A 14,602-nucleotide genomic window follows, 5' to 3' on the forward strand; every position below is an offset into this window, starting at 1 on the left:
AAATTAATAAATAATAATTTGTTATATAAGTTGAATTCATTAATGCAATTCTATCTACTTACACCTACTGGCTAGTGGCTACTACTATATAAAAATCCCAAAAATTCTTTCATTGTAGTTTTCCAGCATTTCCAATGGCCTCAGCTACTAGAGAAATTGCCGCCGACATGTCGCCCTTCTTCCGCCTATTCACCGACGGCACAATTGAGAGGCTCTCTCCGGTGCCGGACATCCCTCCCTCCGACCACCCTGACGCCTCCGTCCGCTCCAAAGACGTCCTCATCGACCCCGACACCGGCGTCTCCGTCCGCATATTCGCGCCGCGCCACCAATCCCCGCCGCAGAAGCTCCCCCTCGTAGTGTACATCCACGGCGGCGCCTTCTGCATCGGCTCCCCCAGAAGTCCCCCCTTCCACAATTTCATCTCCAAACTAGTCGACAAGGGCAACCTCATCGCGGTCTCCGTCGACTACCGATTGGCTCCCGAAAACCCCCTCCCAATCCCATTCGACGACTCCTGGACCGCATTCCAGTGGATCGCTTCTCACGCCGACGGATCCGGCGCCGATCCTTGGCTGAACGACCTCGCCGACTTCCGCCGCGTGTTCATCGGCGGGGAGAGCGCGGGGGCGACCATCGCGAACGACGTGGCGATTCGCGCCGGAGTGAGGCGATTCCGCGGATTGGAGGTTTTGGGGGTTTTCTTAGTTCACCCTTTCTTCGGCAACAACGAGGTGGACAAGGTGTATAAAGTCCTGTGCCCTGCGAGCAGCGCCCGCGACGACGATCCGCGACTCAATCCGGCTGTCGATCCGCGGATCGGGGAGATGGCGGGGCGGCGCGTGATGTTCTTCGTTGCGGAGAAGGATCCACTGAGGGATAGGGGAAGGGCTTACTACCAAGGGTTGAAGAAGAGCAAGTGGGGCGGAGAGGTGGAGATTATGGAGACGGATGGAGAAGGGCATTGCTTTCATTTTTTCAGTCCAAACAGTGATAAAGCTGCGGCCATAACCGATCGATTACTTGCTTTCTTGGTTGCCGCCTAGTTTCATGTGCTGTATGATTGCATTGATTTGGGTTGATTTCATCGCTTTTATTTTAATCTCTTTATTCTATATGCTAATAAAGATAATTTTATCATTTAACAAAAGTGAAAACTAGCCTAATTTTATACACAAGCTCCCTTTAGTCATAGCCACTCTAGTTTCATGGGTTGAGTTAGTAATAATTTGTTCTACTATAATTTATAATCTAACAGTCTTATTTGGGGACCTTTCAAACTACATAATGGATTCAACATAAGGAATTAGTACTAATAAAAACTCTCACTCAATTACCTACAAAACACATATTCATCTCCAAAATGGTTGAAACTGCTTCATTTTTTAATCCATGTTTGCTCCATTTCTTCTCCGCCCAACACCACCTCACTCCGCCATGGTCCAGCACTGGCCACGCCCCCACTAGCTCCATCGCTGGCACTGCCCAACTCCAAGAATCTTTACTAGAAACTCCCACTAGCTCCGTCACTGGCACTGCCCAACTCCAATCCGTCATAACCTTGATCTATGCTTGATGCCACGCACTGGTGACCTCCTACGAACAGAAGCAAATGGCTCTCCGTTTAAGGAGCCAGTGAATTTGATATCCCAGCCTTCTACCTTCTTTGGAACACATGCATCAAAAAGGGCTTGGCCAAGGACACTATTTGCACTCAGACAAGGGGGGCTTGAACGATGAGGTAACCTATCTCTGGCTGTAGAACCAAATTCTCTGCTGTTTTGATAACCTGATGAACTTGGCAGGAAGAAGTGGTCATTTGGTCCAACTGCAACTCTTCTGAAACTTTGATTTGAGTCGACTGCCGCGTTCTGGAGGTCACATATCAAGTAGGAAACTTCATCATCCATATAAGACCTCTCCCCGAGTTTCTGAAGCTTCGCAGAGAAAATAGAAACTGCATGCTCGAGAAACTCAGTTACAGCAGCTGTATATTGTACTGATGGATGCTTGTAGGAACCTGATACGAGGCAAAAAATAATGAGTACGGAGTCAATAACAAATTTAAAGAGAACAGCCCCACATTGTTTACAATTAGTGGGAAGCCAGCAATGTCTGTTTCCATTCAACAAATTAAGTAGATTGTTAAGTTTTGAGAAAGAGTATATACTTATAGCCAAGGATCATTGATATATCAAATACTGCATTAAGTGGCTTATCAGAATATCTTGTACAAATGAGGAGAATAACTCGAATAAATACGCCCCATAAATGAATATCTAGCATCAGGGACATGAACTTAATTCATCTCAAATTTATATGAACACAACTAAAACCAATTAGCAGCTTAACGTTTTCAATTTTCTAACGGCACAAGAGGCGTGGAAGGGAATTGAAAGTTTAAGCCTTAGGGAAGATTAAGACTAGCCTGTACAGATGGAGGTATCGCACTTCACAAGTTTAACATCAGCCCCTAAATCCTGTAGATTCTGAGCAAAGTCGCACACAGTTGAACATGGAGCCACATCGTCATTTTCTGAAAATAAAATGAGAAATGGGGCTCCCAGTCCCTGCATGAATAAAAAAGTAAGAACTAAAGGGTCAATAAACATTTTTAAGACATTAAAAAGAAGACAAACAAAATAGAAGATCACTTAATTGGGAGAGCTGCACTTTGAAACTTACAACTGATGAATACAGGGATTTCCAGTACTCTGCACGTTGGGAACCAAACCTGGTAATAAATAAAGCATCCAAACTTGAAGTAACACCTTTTGCAACTAACGATACTAGTTTTGACGACCCAGGCATTCTGAGAATGGAGTGGTGCAAAGCAAATCGAGCACCGAGGTCCTTAGTAAATTCAATAGGATCAGAATCATAGATCTGACCTGAGATGCAGTTTGCAAGAATTCTACTATCCTCCTAAACATAACAACAAAGACAATCACTAGTATAATGTTTTTTTATCAACCAGTAACAATTAAATTAATTAAAAAATTACCAGGCTGAGCTCCATATCAGAACATCCTTCTACAATCTGCACCATAAAGAAGAGAGAATCTGTTATATCAAGAAAATGCATGGCAATCCTAAACATCATAGATTATAGGGATGCTAAGCATAAAGTAATACTGATGCCTAAGTCTACCCAGTGTTTCATGTGATTTAAATTTTAAACAAATAGTCCATCCCAATACCTGAAGTAATTTATAAAAGCAAGCTTTTGAACCACCGGAGAAGGATGCAAGAACAACAGGGCATATTCCACACCTAAGTTCCTATGTGTACAAAACAGAGAATAATCATCAAATGAGCAACAAAAGTGCGAGAGGCAATAATACCCAAATGTACCTACTACTAAAAAGAACACTAATTATGAAATGTATAAGCACGGCCATACTTCCACAGTCACAATCCGAATTCTTTTCATCTAATCATGTTAATACAGATTTGAGATACCACACACGGCAGTAAGAATAAGGGCATGCTTTGAACCACAAGCCTTGCTTCCTTTTTTTTTTTTTTTTTTTTCCCTTTTAAACTGCCAAAACTCAATCTGTGTGAAGAAGAACATAGATGGTAGGTAATATGCAAACCTTAACAAGCTCGGCAAGGACAGAAAACGCCAGTGATGTAGCTCTCTCTGGGATGAACCTGTAGAAATATAGCAGACAGTATCAAAGGCTAATACCGGGCACATATCAAATAAAACAAACATGGAGAAACTATCTACTATATCAGCAAATTCATTGCCTGTGTTTGCTTAAAATCTCATTCTGATATTCATCCCACTGCCACAAATCTGAACTGCTATGATATTAATAAATCATGAGGATATATCACATAAATTTGGTAGTAGAATCAATCTGGTCATAAAATTAAAAAACTAGCAACTTCTTTCGCAGTTGTATCCGAGCTACACCTCCAACTTGCTATCACTTGGCACAACAACACAAGCTCCAGCTCCACCTCAGCCAATTAACATTCAACTCAACGAACTGCATAACACATCAATTTTCTTTTAAAAGACTAAAAGGGGGAATTAACGTACGGGTTAAGATAATCGGCGCGGGAAACGAGACAATTCCATCCGAGAGAGGAGCAGTGAGCTACGAAATCCTTCAATTGAACATCGCCAACCGAAACCCAGGCAAAAACCACGACTATCCCCTTTGCTTGGCATTCTTCTCCACGATTCCGCGCCCAATACAATTTCCCGCCGCTGCTCATCCTCACTAAACCTTCAATTTGTGGAAAATATTTGTTCAAAGTGGGGAAATTAGAGAGGAATGGAAATGCTAGTGTTGTTCAGTTCATGGTGGTGAATCGCCGAGTAGGATTGCATATTGACAGCTCGGAAGGGATATTCCGTCGGCTGCGAGTGTGATCCACTTTGTACAAAATGCTATTGGGCCCGTTCTACATAATTGGGCTTCAGAGAGCCCAAGATAAATAACTTAAAATGAAAATAAATAAATAAACAAGGACAGTCAACTTGCCTAGTCTATAAGATTTCGGGTTAGTTTATCATATTGCGAGCTAATTAAGCTGTAAATTTGTCGACTTACAAGTTTTAAACCTTACTTTTAATGTTCGGGACTAATAAATAAATAAACTAGGACATTAAAAATATGGGGTTGTCAATTTCGCTAGTCTATCGGATTTCGAGTTACTTTTATTGAACTGCAACCTAATTAGCCTGTAAATTTATCACTAGAACTTTTCAACCTTAACTTTAACTGTTCTGGCTTCGGCTAGCTAAAAATTATCAATGGAAATTAACATAGGGAGTATTTCTTATTTTTAACAATCATATATTATCATAACAATAAAAAGAAAAACTTTATTTTCTTGCAATAATCACAATTAATGATTAGGATTTATTGCAATCAAATGATAGGGTATGAATGAATTCTAATCTTATTTTTCATTTACGAGGAGATATAAATAGCAATTTTGGAGACAATCATGTGAATTTTAGAACATTATGTTTTATTTATTTAACATTCATAATTTGTTTAATTATTGTTCATAATAATACAATTAATATGTTAAGTATTTAGGGGTCGACTCTATAAGAAGTCATATATTATTAGTGGTACTTTTATTGTGAGTGAGTGACTTTTAATTTTAATTGGCAACTGAAATACTTCTAATATGTATCACTCGCACTCTCAGACTACTTGTTGGAATAATTGAATGAACAATTACTTGAAGCGCTCTATGATTAATCAAGAACAACGGAAAAGGAGCAGAAACTGTAGACCGGAAGTGTACCTTGATCCATCTAAAATTAAACAGCAGAATTACTTTGCAGCGGCTATGGATCTTCCAAACGATCAGAGACATTCTTCACAATAGTCTGCCGAGAGAATACAGAGATATCGAATGTTCTTTTGACGTATGGGGACCATTAACCTAATTTATATTTATATAAAATATAAATCCCTTTATTTTCTATTCGGTCTCTCGTCAAATAGAAAATCACAAAATGGTATCTACACTTATTTTCATAACAAATAAATATACTTTAGTCCAAACTTTAATCTTTATTGGATCACTTAATTTGGGCAACTGAAAAATAGCCATACACATTAAATTAATCATGTGGAAGCCTAAATTTCTAACATTACTGGCATTTTTGATAGGGTGATAACTCATCTAGGGATGGAAATTCATGATCAAATAATGAATTTTCATCATAGATGAGTTATCACTAATACTAAACGTGGCTTCATTATGGTAACTGCATCATGCTTATCAAAATAAATAATTGAAAAAAGCAAGGAAAAGTCAATGGCAGTCTATAAAAAGAGGTTGCAGATCGTATTATAAAGGAGAAAAACAATTGCAGTCCAATTACCCAATCCCACTTTTTTATATTGAAAAACCAAACTATCACTCCTACTACTAACAGTACAATGCGAATTAATCGGTTCCCTTAATAATTTTTCATAGTGAATGGCACAAAAATCAAGAATCTAGAATTAGAAGAAAGTGATTTTAGAATCTAGAATTAGAAGAAAGTGATTTTTGTATACTCCCATACATAATACATGATTCTATTCGAATGCTTTTAACACCCTAATCCAAAATCAAAACTAAATCTCCACCCTTGAATTTTAAAATGAGTAGATGAGATTAAAGCTCACAAAATCTCAATAAAATAGTAAACAAAATATCAACAAAAGGGTAATATCGTCATTATGTTATCATATGATAATTTTCGTGAGTGTTTTTTATATCAACATTGTGTATTACAAATATCAACACAAGGACAAGAAAATATCAACACATTTTTATTGAGATTGGACATGCATAATATTGAGATTTTGCATACAATATATTGAGATTTTTTGTTGTATTTGTTGAAAATAGCTGCTTATCAACATGTACGAAAATTGAAATATAATTTATCAAATTTCATCACCCGAACATCGTCGGAACATATGCAATTGAGATCTCGTTGGAATCCTTATTAAATTATCTTTAATTTGATATATTTTTTGCGAAAAAATAATTTAAATTGAGAGAGTTACGTAAATTTAAAGATTTGAGATGATTTTGAGGAAAGAGAAAGTTGTTAGTTATAATTACTACACGTAGGATTTGACATTAATACCCTTTTAATTTAATTAATAATTATTTAAATATAAAATATATTACACTTGACATTATATTAATCACAAGATCTTCTAATCTAATGGTTGAAAATTGGTCTCAATTTGAGATTGGTAATTAGTTAGCAATTGATTACATCCCCTCCCATACATCATCATAATCAGTGATCAAATAAAAAAAATGTGTGTATTTAGTTGAAATCAAGAAACACAACCAACCTTCTTTTTGCACATTCATTCTTATTGTTATTTAATTCAATAAGAATAAAATTGAAATGCATCAGATCCAAAGCACGTGCCGACCATTCCTTCACGGCACACATCTACAATTGTTGCCTAGTTAACTACATACTTTTTCTTATGCTTCCTCTTTTTCCTTTCCCAGAAAAATAAAAAGAAACTGAAAAGAATCTTATCATAATCATGAGTGATATTTTCACTTGAATTTTGATCTATATAATGAAATAAATTTTGAGGAAAAAGCTATTCTTAATAGATGAAGGATGAAATGAATACTCATGGAATACAACCCAAGAAAATCTGACCAATCCATGAATTTATTCAATTATTTAGTCGATTAATTAAATAAAATACTCACAAAACTAATTAAGAGGTGAAATATTTTCTATTTTCTGTGTATGTAAGTATGTATGTATACACTCCGACATAGGTGAAATGTTTTCTATTTTCTGTGTTGTACTATGAAAACTATTCTCTTATCCAAAATTAAAGTAGGATCACTTATGACTTTGAATTTTATGCTAAAATACATGACAAATGAGTAATCAAATGTACAGTCAAAAGAAAACTTTTAGTAAAAATACAAAAGTTCAGTTCATATCATATTGTTGTAGACTAAAACGGCATGCGTTCTATGAAAATAAGATGTTTTTGATAATATAAAAAATGTATATTTGCTCAATGCACAAACTGATAAAGAAATAATCTAAATTGCTTTCTTATAGTAGTAATTCTAATTCATATGTATCTCTGCTCAAATCTGTCTTTATTTTATTATTTAAAAGTATTTTACATTATAGCATATAGGTTGTATGTGGTAGTATAATACAGTAGTAAGATCACATTGAAAATAATATAGAAACAAGGGAAATAATGCAGCCAGAGAGCTACACACAGAGAGAATAAGGGGAGATAGTTTTCAAACATGTGCAACTATTTCTTTAATTACAACTCCAGAGAAAGAGAGAGAGACTGAGAGAGTATGCAACTTTTTCTTTAATTGCAGGCCCTCATGTTTTGATGTACCTTCATAAGAAAAGCTGAGGAAGAGCCCACAATTATGCTTTTTGATGATTTCTGAAATGGTTCCTAAATTTGAATTATTTTTGATAGTGTATACTATTTCTTACAAGGGCAGGAAATGGAAGCAGAAGCTCCTAGCTACTTCAATAGTTTTGTAAATTTACCTGACGATAAAAAAAAAAATTATTCTCAAGGTTATATAGGGAATCGGGTCATTTAGGATAATCGAAAATAAAAATTGTCCATCAACCTATAATTATTTTAATTAAGTGGATGCATATGAGAATCATTTTTCCATAGTTACCCTTTGTAATGTGTAGTTTCACAATACATCTTTAGGTTTGATTATCTATTATGATTGCAGTAGTATCATTCATATTTGCCCTCATCATTCTTTGTGTAGTGATTTAACGAACTCATCCCCCGCCGGTTTGGGGACCAGATCAATCTCGAAATATACAATTTCAGTTTTACCATTCATCATTATCCCACACTCCAAATGCTAAAAGACAAACCTTTCAATCAAACTCCAAAACCATTTCACATGGCCCACTTTATACATACACCAACAACCTGTATCTGTATGTATAGGTGTAGACACACACATGTGGGTGGGTGATCCACATTGACAAATAATGGATACAAAGCAACTTCACACACCAAACAAGAAACCATCCAAAATATACACAAACAGAAACTCCCTTTTCAATCTCAAATGCAAGATAACAACACCAATTTGATACACATCAATATCATCAAACTCTGACAAAAGAAATCGCGCGTCCCAAATTTGAAAAAAAAGGGAAATGAAAAGCTTGATTTTGCATTAAAAGAACTCTAGCTTCTTTACATGAATCTGGGAAATTGCTATACATATCCTTCAAATCAAATGTTGAATGCCAATCAAATCAAGAATCTAACCCACCAACAAAAATAAAAGCATTGGAAAAAATCTGAAAAAAATGCATTGTTTCTGGTTTCATTTAAGGAAGTAAACGAACCCAATGATACCTGCCTTCCAATGGAACGTCCTTTACAATATCATAGTTGTACCTGAAAATAATACAAACCCAATTCAATCAAATCATTTCTGCTTTGAGGGAATAATCAGTTGGCCCGCGCTAAAATGAGCAGACTGTGTGCATTTCGCTTATCGTACGCACACCACACATGTAATGATTGTATGGAGTATTAATTACGCACTTTTGAGCGAATCGTTTCTGCTCATACTTTTCTGCCGCCGCGAAGAACCTCTCCAGCTCCGCCGCCGAAGGCATCGATGATTCTTTGTTGGGCGACGGTAGCTGCAACAAAATATGCTCTCTACTGAAATCCAAGATACTAGTATTAAATTTCATAACGAAGACTCAACAGAAATGCATAGCTGCTATTATATCGACCATTCACCTTAAAACACGATCGGTGGAAGTGGAAATTTCAGAACCAGCATTCTAGAGAGGATTTAAACTCAGAATCAGAAAAATATTTCCGTAAACGAACAACACAATTCTACAAAGTAACTCATTCTCACCTCCAGATCTGATGATCTCGGACTCATCTCAACGCCGTCGCTTGAGTCCTCATGCTTAGAGTTAGAGCAACACGACGGAGACACCGATTCGCAGCTGTCATTTTGGAGCTTCCTCTTCAACAGCATGTCTTCCTCCTTCGCTACTCTACACTTGACTCTCACGCTCTCGCATCTCTTCAGGAATTCCTCCATCTCACTCCACCTCTATAGTCTATAGTCTATACATACATTTTAGTATTCTGCTATAATTCTGCTATAATTCTGCTAATGTGTGCGCATATATATGTTTGTGAAATGTGAGTTGTGATCAACATACATGCATCTGCATCTGCATCTGCAAAGGCATAATAAAGCTCAATTTCTTTCGTAGGGGCAAAAACGGAATATAAATAAAGGTGTGATTTGATTGGACGGTGGAGATTACCGTAACATGTGGTCCTGAGTCTGTTAGTATTAACGGTGACAGGCACATGGTGATGCCGTTAAGTTTGAAGATTAACAAAACCAGTAAGTGAGCGACACATGGAATGGTATTTGCATGAAATTGTTTCCATAACCAATTTTGTACTACTCTACTACTATTTCCGATTTGATTCAACCTGAAAATGTTGGAGTATATTATATTTGACACGAGATTTTATATTAATATTTTGTTATGTAAATTAGGTGGATATAAAAGTCGGAGAAAAAATAAAGTAAAGATCATGTTGTGTTATTCAATTAAGGAAATGAGTTAAGTAGATTGTGTCATCTTGAAGAAAAAAAAAAAAAAATAATAATAATAATAATAATAAGAGTGTTACTGATAATAGGACATGTGCGAGATAATTTATTATCATAGTGATCGATCTTAGGGTGTCCACTATAGTTGGCCGAGCCAAGCCACAAAGTGTGGCCGACCACAAAATCGTGTCAGGCCACCAATGCTCATGTTTCCCACTATAGTGGACATGGCCAAGCCACCAAAAAATATATTTTTTCCATTTTGTTTATATTTTAATTATACTACAATAAAAATTGTTAGACTACAATAATTAAATAAAATGCATAATTTAATGAAAAGTAAATCGAAAACCAAATCTTCGTTGTATTATAGAACGGGGTAAAATTATACAACGAAAATTGTTTTGGAACACGCAAACAAAAACATAAAAAAACACCGCCATCGCCGACTACTCGGTCTCATCATCAGAATCTGCCACTTCATCTTCACCCGTTGCATCGTCACCGCCAACGCCATCACCGTCACCACCACCGCCACCGCTCTGAGGTCCCGTCGCCGCCGCCGTGTCCTCCCACCCCAACAACGACCTCAGCCTCACTATAAGGTCGCAGTACATCATCTTGGTAGTCGGGTCGGTCGACTTCTCATACAAGGCCAGAGTGTCCTTGAGTTCCTTTATCATCTGCACTGCTAGGGTGTTTTGCAACGCCACTCGGGCCGATCCGAGGGCAGGTGCAGACAGGCCCGCAGCAGAGTGTTGGGAGGCAGCGGCGGAGGTGGATCTAGCGGCTCGGATTGCGGACTGTTGACCCAGGGGCCGTGGACGCCGGGATAGTGAGGGGGGGGGGGGGGCTCCTCCATGACCTCGTCGTTGAGGTCGAAGGTCCTTGAACCGCCGCGGCTACTGCTGCAGTTGTCGCCCCTGCCCCGTCTTGTACGGCTTGGCCCAGAATCAGACGCGTTCTTGCAGATGGCTCTGAATTTTGGGGAGTCCCGCAGAACGAGGAATTCTGCCCAGTAGGTAAACTTCTTGCCTACTTGCACATTGAACAACTACATCGACAGGGATTTTATGTCGGCTTCGATGCGGCCACTCTCAGCAGTGCGCAGTTGGTTCTCGTATATACCAATGAACTTCCGAAGAGCTGTAGTGATCCTGCCGAACTTCTTCCGAATCTGATCGGGTGTACGGTCGACGCTCCCTGACAGTTTGAATTCATTGTACACCACCAAGACTTTCCGCCAGAAGCATAAGTCGGTCTGATCCGTGCCAACTATGGCATCTGGCGTCACCGCGTCCCATGCCGTAGCAATAGCAATGGACTCGGCGTCTGTGTACAGAAACCCTCGTCGACCACCGCCGCCGCCTTCCTGCCCGCCGCCGCCATCGCCTTGTCTGCAACCACCGCGGCCGCCGCCCTGCCCGCCGTCGCCGCCACCTCGCGCGGATCCTCCGCCACGCCCGCCGCCGCCACCGCCCCTTCGCCCGCCGTTACCGCCGCCACCGCCGCTTCTTCCACCGCCGCCTCTCCCCGTCTCTACACGACCGGGCGTCGGCGTCGGGGTATCAGGCGACCCCATCAATTGTTCCCATGTGAATCTATCAGATTCATCAAGCGGAGATTGACTGCTCTGAAATGGGGAGGATTGAAATTGGGACGGGAAGTTAATCGCGTCCATGTTGGATCGATAGTCGCCCGTCCCCGGTTGGGTACGACCCGCATATCTCTGCTGATAGGCCGAGGACTGACCCCGGTTTTGGGGTGTTTGTAGCCACGGCGCCGGCGATGGCGGACTCCACATCTAGGATGGAGGAGGGGTGGGACTCGATCTCCAGCGTTGGGGGGTGGAAAGCTCCCTTGTCCCGAATCTCCATAACCGGGATCGTCTCCGCCTTGCATTTCACAAAAATTCAAATTGAAGGGAATAGGGTAAATTGTGTGTGAGAGTAGAGTAAAAATAAGATATGAATTTTAGGTATATATAGAAAAAATTTCAAAAATTTTAAAAAAAAAAAAATTCGGAAAAGGGGAGTCACGGCTCGTGGCCAATGCTATAGGAGGGCCGCGGCTCGCGCCCAAGCGCCGCGGCCAGGCCACGATCGTGGCGCGCCCACGACCGCCCCCCCCCCCCCCCCGCGCCGCGGCTGCCCACCCCCCTCACTATAGGGAGCCGCAGCTCGCGGCTCTCCCGTGGCCCGGCCGCGGCTCGCCTATAGTGGACACCCTTAGTTCAAGCAATGCTGCAAAATGATCTTGTAAATATTACAGGAATATGTATGCATATTTTGATACTGCAGATTATCAATATTAAGTTTAGTTTTATTGTTTTAATAAGTGGAAAAAGTACGTAAAAATAGACTTCATACATAATTGTATGAGAATTACATAAAAATTGGTGGAATTCAAGTGCATCATTTTCCTCATTACATCACGTTAGATCTTAATTTGTTACTACCATTTATGCTATGTATTTATACAACTGTGCTAATAGGGTTAGCATTGGTCTTAGTCTATCCATATTCTTACTTAGGAATTCGAGCTCAAAATCTATACAAAATAGCAGAGTATATATGTCACCTATATTTTATCCAAAAAAAGATATGGAGTATTAAAAAAACATAACATCAGTATCAAGATATATTTCACATGACGAGCTTAATTTATCATGATGGAGAATTTGTTTCCAAATACATACGAAAAAATAATAAGTCGATAAAAATAAATGGTAGTGGGTGTGAGTGAAATAATATTTCACCATCTATGGTAAGACATAATTGGAGAAAATAATAGTACATGTAATAAATAGGGCATCTACCATGACCACAGTTGAGGGGGCAGTGAGAGTAGATGAATTTCATATTAATGCAATATTCAAGAAACTGAGAATTTATAGGTAATCAAAATTTACTATATACTATTATGTATACTGCATGTAGGTGTATTAATTTGCTTTCATAGTTGAAAATTATTGGAATGTTCATTTAATTCAGTACCACACAAGATAAGAATTAAATACTTTTCACCAAAAGTATTAGGTGGTGTGTCGCCATTATCATATAGATTTGTAGATCTGTATCAATGAGTGTTAAAAAGATCATATCTCAACAAATTAATTTAAGGCTGGTGCCATAAATAGGTAGTAATGTCATGACTTTGGTCGGATATATTTTGAAATTAATTATTTGGATTTGTATATGCTGATTTATTGAGTTCCAATTAATTTATGCTTGTTTTATGGAGTATATGGATTCAATTAATTCATTATGGAAAAATCAGGGTAGTTGAGCACTAATGAAATGTAGAGGGGATTAGGCATTTTGCATGAAATTTGGTCGAATATTTTTGTGTCTCGAACAACACTCAATTATTACTATAATTAAATACAAAAGTTATTGGCATTTTAACAAATAAATTGTCGCCAAATACTTTTAAAATAATATAGTAATGATTTTTGACGTATCTTTAATTTATATGACAAAAAGTAGAAATGTGAGATACTCCATTTTAATTATTTTTTATGTTGTTTAATTATTAACTATAATTAAACGTGATATTAGATGTCTATAGGTGTGATAAACGAGAACCACATTTCAAATAAATTAAGAATTAATAACTACTCCTAATTGACAAATAAAAGTTAAGATTAATAATTATTCCTATTTAACATTCTAACCGATATAATTTAATAATGTTACGTTGCAATTTTATTCAAACAGATTATAACATAAAAGGCATTATAAAATAGCGTCACCATACTTATATTATTGATACATGTTTCTTAATAGTACTAATAATTAATAAGTTGTGATACAATTATTTAATTTACTGATTTCGACTTTGCACACCTCCACAAATAGACAGACATGCCAAATCAACTAAAGAAAAGCATTTAATTAGAAGACATAGACTCGTAGTAGATTGTCTAGCTGGTTTTATCCTAAGTAATAATCCATATATTGCATAGTAATTTCAACACAATAATGACATGTTTGTACGAATCTACTTCAAGTATTAATCACATCGTACATCTTGTTTACTACTACTGGTTAGCAAAAAAAAATAGAATAGTTGGATAATCCGAGCACAAAATTTCAATCGCTATTTCCGCTATAATTTTGTAAACTGAGGTCTTCCGTGGCCGGTGCCCGGCTCGACGTTGTCAAAGCTTGCTCCTTCGCCTTCCTCTTGTCCGTTTTGTGGCCCATGGTAGGGGTCCTGACACCAACTCTAAGTGGAAAAGGTAAAATTTCCTTTATTAGAAATAATCTTTCACCTACTCCGCGTCCCAAGATGATGTTTAGTCATCGACGCGGACTAACCGCTTCAAGTTGAGCTTCGTAATTCGTCTACGCCAGCAGAAAGGATGGAACGAAGCAGCTCACAATCCGTGTGATTCTCGTGCCAAGATCTTGCTTATTCTGTTATCTCCAGATTAATCTCCGCAGTATCTGATTCCAGT

General features: G+C 38.3%; 2 protein-coding genes and 1 pseudogene across 6 annotated transcripts; 1 reads left to right on the top strand and 2 right to left on the bottom strand.

Moving 5' to 3' along the window:
• The first annotated feature begins 79 nt into the window (after positions 1-79).
• Positions 80-1,102, top strand: LOC125222104 (putative carboxylesterase 2 pseudogene; annotated as a pseudogene).
• Positions 1,103-1,243: 141 nt separating this feature from the next.
• LOC125222103 (uncharacterized) lies at positions 1,244-4,370 on the bottom strand. 2 transcript variants are annotated; one of them, XM_048124545.2, is made up of 7 exons: positions 4,055-4,370; positions 3,600-3,657; positions 3,201-3,281; positions 3,005-3,040; positions 2,686-2,925; positions 2,429-2,570; positions 1,244-2,020 (listed from the first exon to the last, which is right to left on the bottom strand). In XM_048124545.2, the coding sequence occupies exons 1-7, from the start codon at positions 4,231-4,233 to the stop codon at positions 1,554-1,556; spliced, it is 1,203 nt and encodes a 400-aa protein (XP_047980502.1). In that variant the 5' UTR covers positions 4,234-4,370; the 3' UTR covers positions 1,244-1,553. The 2 variants fall into 2 exon arrangements, with proteins under 2 accessions (XP_047980502.1, XP_047980503.1); XM_048124546.2 differs by lacking the exon at positions 3,201-3,281.
• A 4,321-nt stretch (positions 4,371-8,691) lies between these two features.
• On the bottom strand, positions 8,692-9,753 carry LOC125223865 (uncharacterized). Of its 4 annotated transcripts, none has more exons than XM_048127173.2 (4): positions 9,418-9,752; positions 9,294-9,337; positions 9,090-9,209; positions 8,692-8,939 (listed from the first exon to the last, which is right to left on the bottom strand). In XM_048127173.2, exons 1-4 carry the CDS (start codon positions 9,607-9,609, stop codon positions 8,870-8,872), a joined length of 426 nt encoding a protein of 141 aa, XP_047983130.1. In that variant the 5' UTR covers positions 9,610-9,752; the 3' UTR covers positions 8,692-8,869. The 4 variants fall into 4 exon arrangements, with proteins under 4 accessions (XP_047983130.1, XP_047983129.1, XP_047983131.1 ...); XM_048127172.2 differs by having other exon boundaries at positions 9,090-9,212; positions 9,418-9,751; XM_048127175.2 differs by having other exon boundaries at positions 8,902-8,939; positions 9,090-9,190; positions 9,418-9,753.
• Between the last annotated feature and the right edge of the window lie 4,849 nt (positions 9,754-14,602).

Source organism: Salvia hispanica, chromosome 1 (assembly GCF_029641045.1).
Source record: "Salvia hispanica isolate PSC_SH4W2 chromosome 1, Shi_PSC_v1, whole genome shotgun sequence".
Classification (NCBI taxonomy): domain Eukaryota; kingdom Viridiplantae; phylum Streptophyta; class Magnoliopsida; order Lamiales; family Lamiaceae; genus Salvia; species Salvia hispanica.

What these genes read in the sequence shown, in the direction of transcription:
- LOC125222103 (XM_048124545.2), bottom strand. Translation starts at nt 4,233, where the DNA reads ATGAGCAGCGGCGGGAAATTGTATTGGGCGCGGAATCGTGGAGAAGAA. An exon ending in GCTTTTATAAATTACTTCAG is followed by an intron (nt 3,041 to 3,200) that starts GTATTGGGATGG and finishes TTTATGGTGCAG; the next exon opens with ATTGTAGAAGGATGTTCTGA. An exon ending in CTGATATGGAGCTCAGCCTG is followed by an intron (nt 2,926 to 3,004) that starts GTAATTTTTTAA and finishes TGTTATGTTTAG; the next exon opens with GAGGATAGTAGAATTCTTGC.
- LOC125223865 (XM_048127172.2), bottom strand. Translation starts at nt 9,609, where the DNA reads ATGGAGGAATTCCTGAAGAGATGCGAGAGCGTGAGAGTCAAGTGTAGA. An exon ending in CGAGATCATCAGATCTGGAG is followed by an intron (nt 9,338 to 9,417) that starts GTGAGAATGAGT and finishes AATCCTCTCTAG; the next exon opens with AATGCTGGTTCTGAAATTTC. An exon ending in TCCACCGATCGTGTTTTAAG is followed by an intron (nt 9,213 to 9,293) that starts GTGAATGGTCGA and finishes CTTGGATTTCAG; the next exon opens with TAGAGAGCATATTTTGTTGC.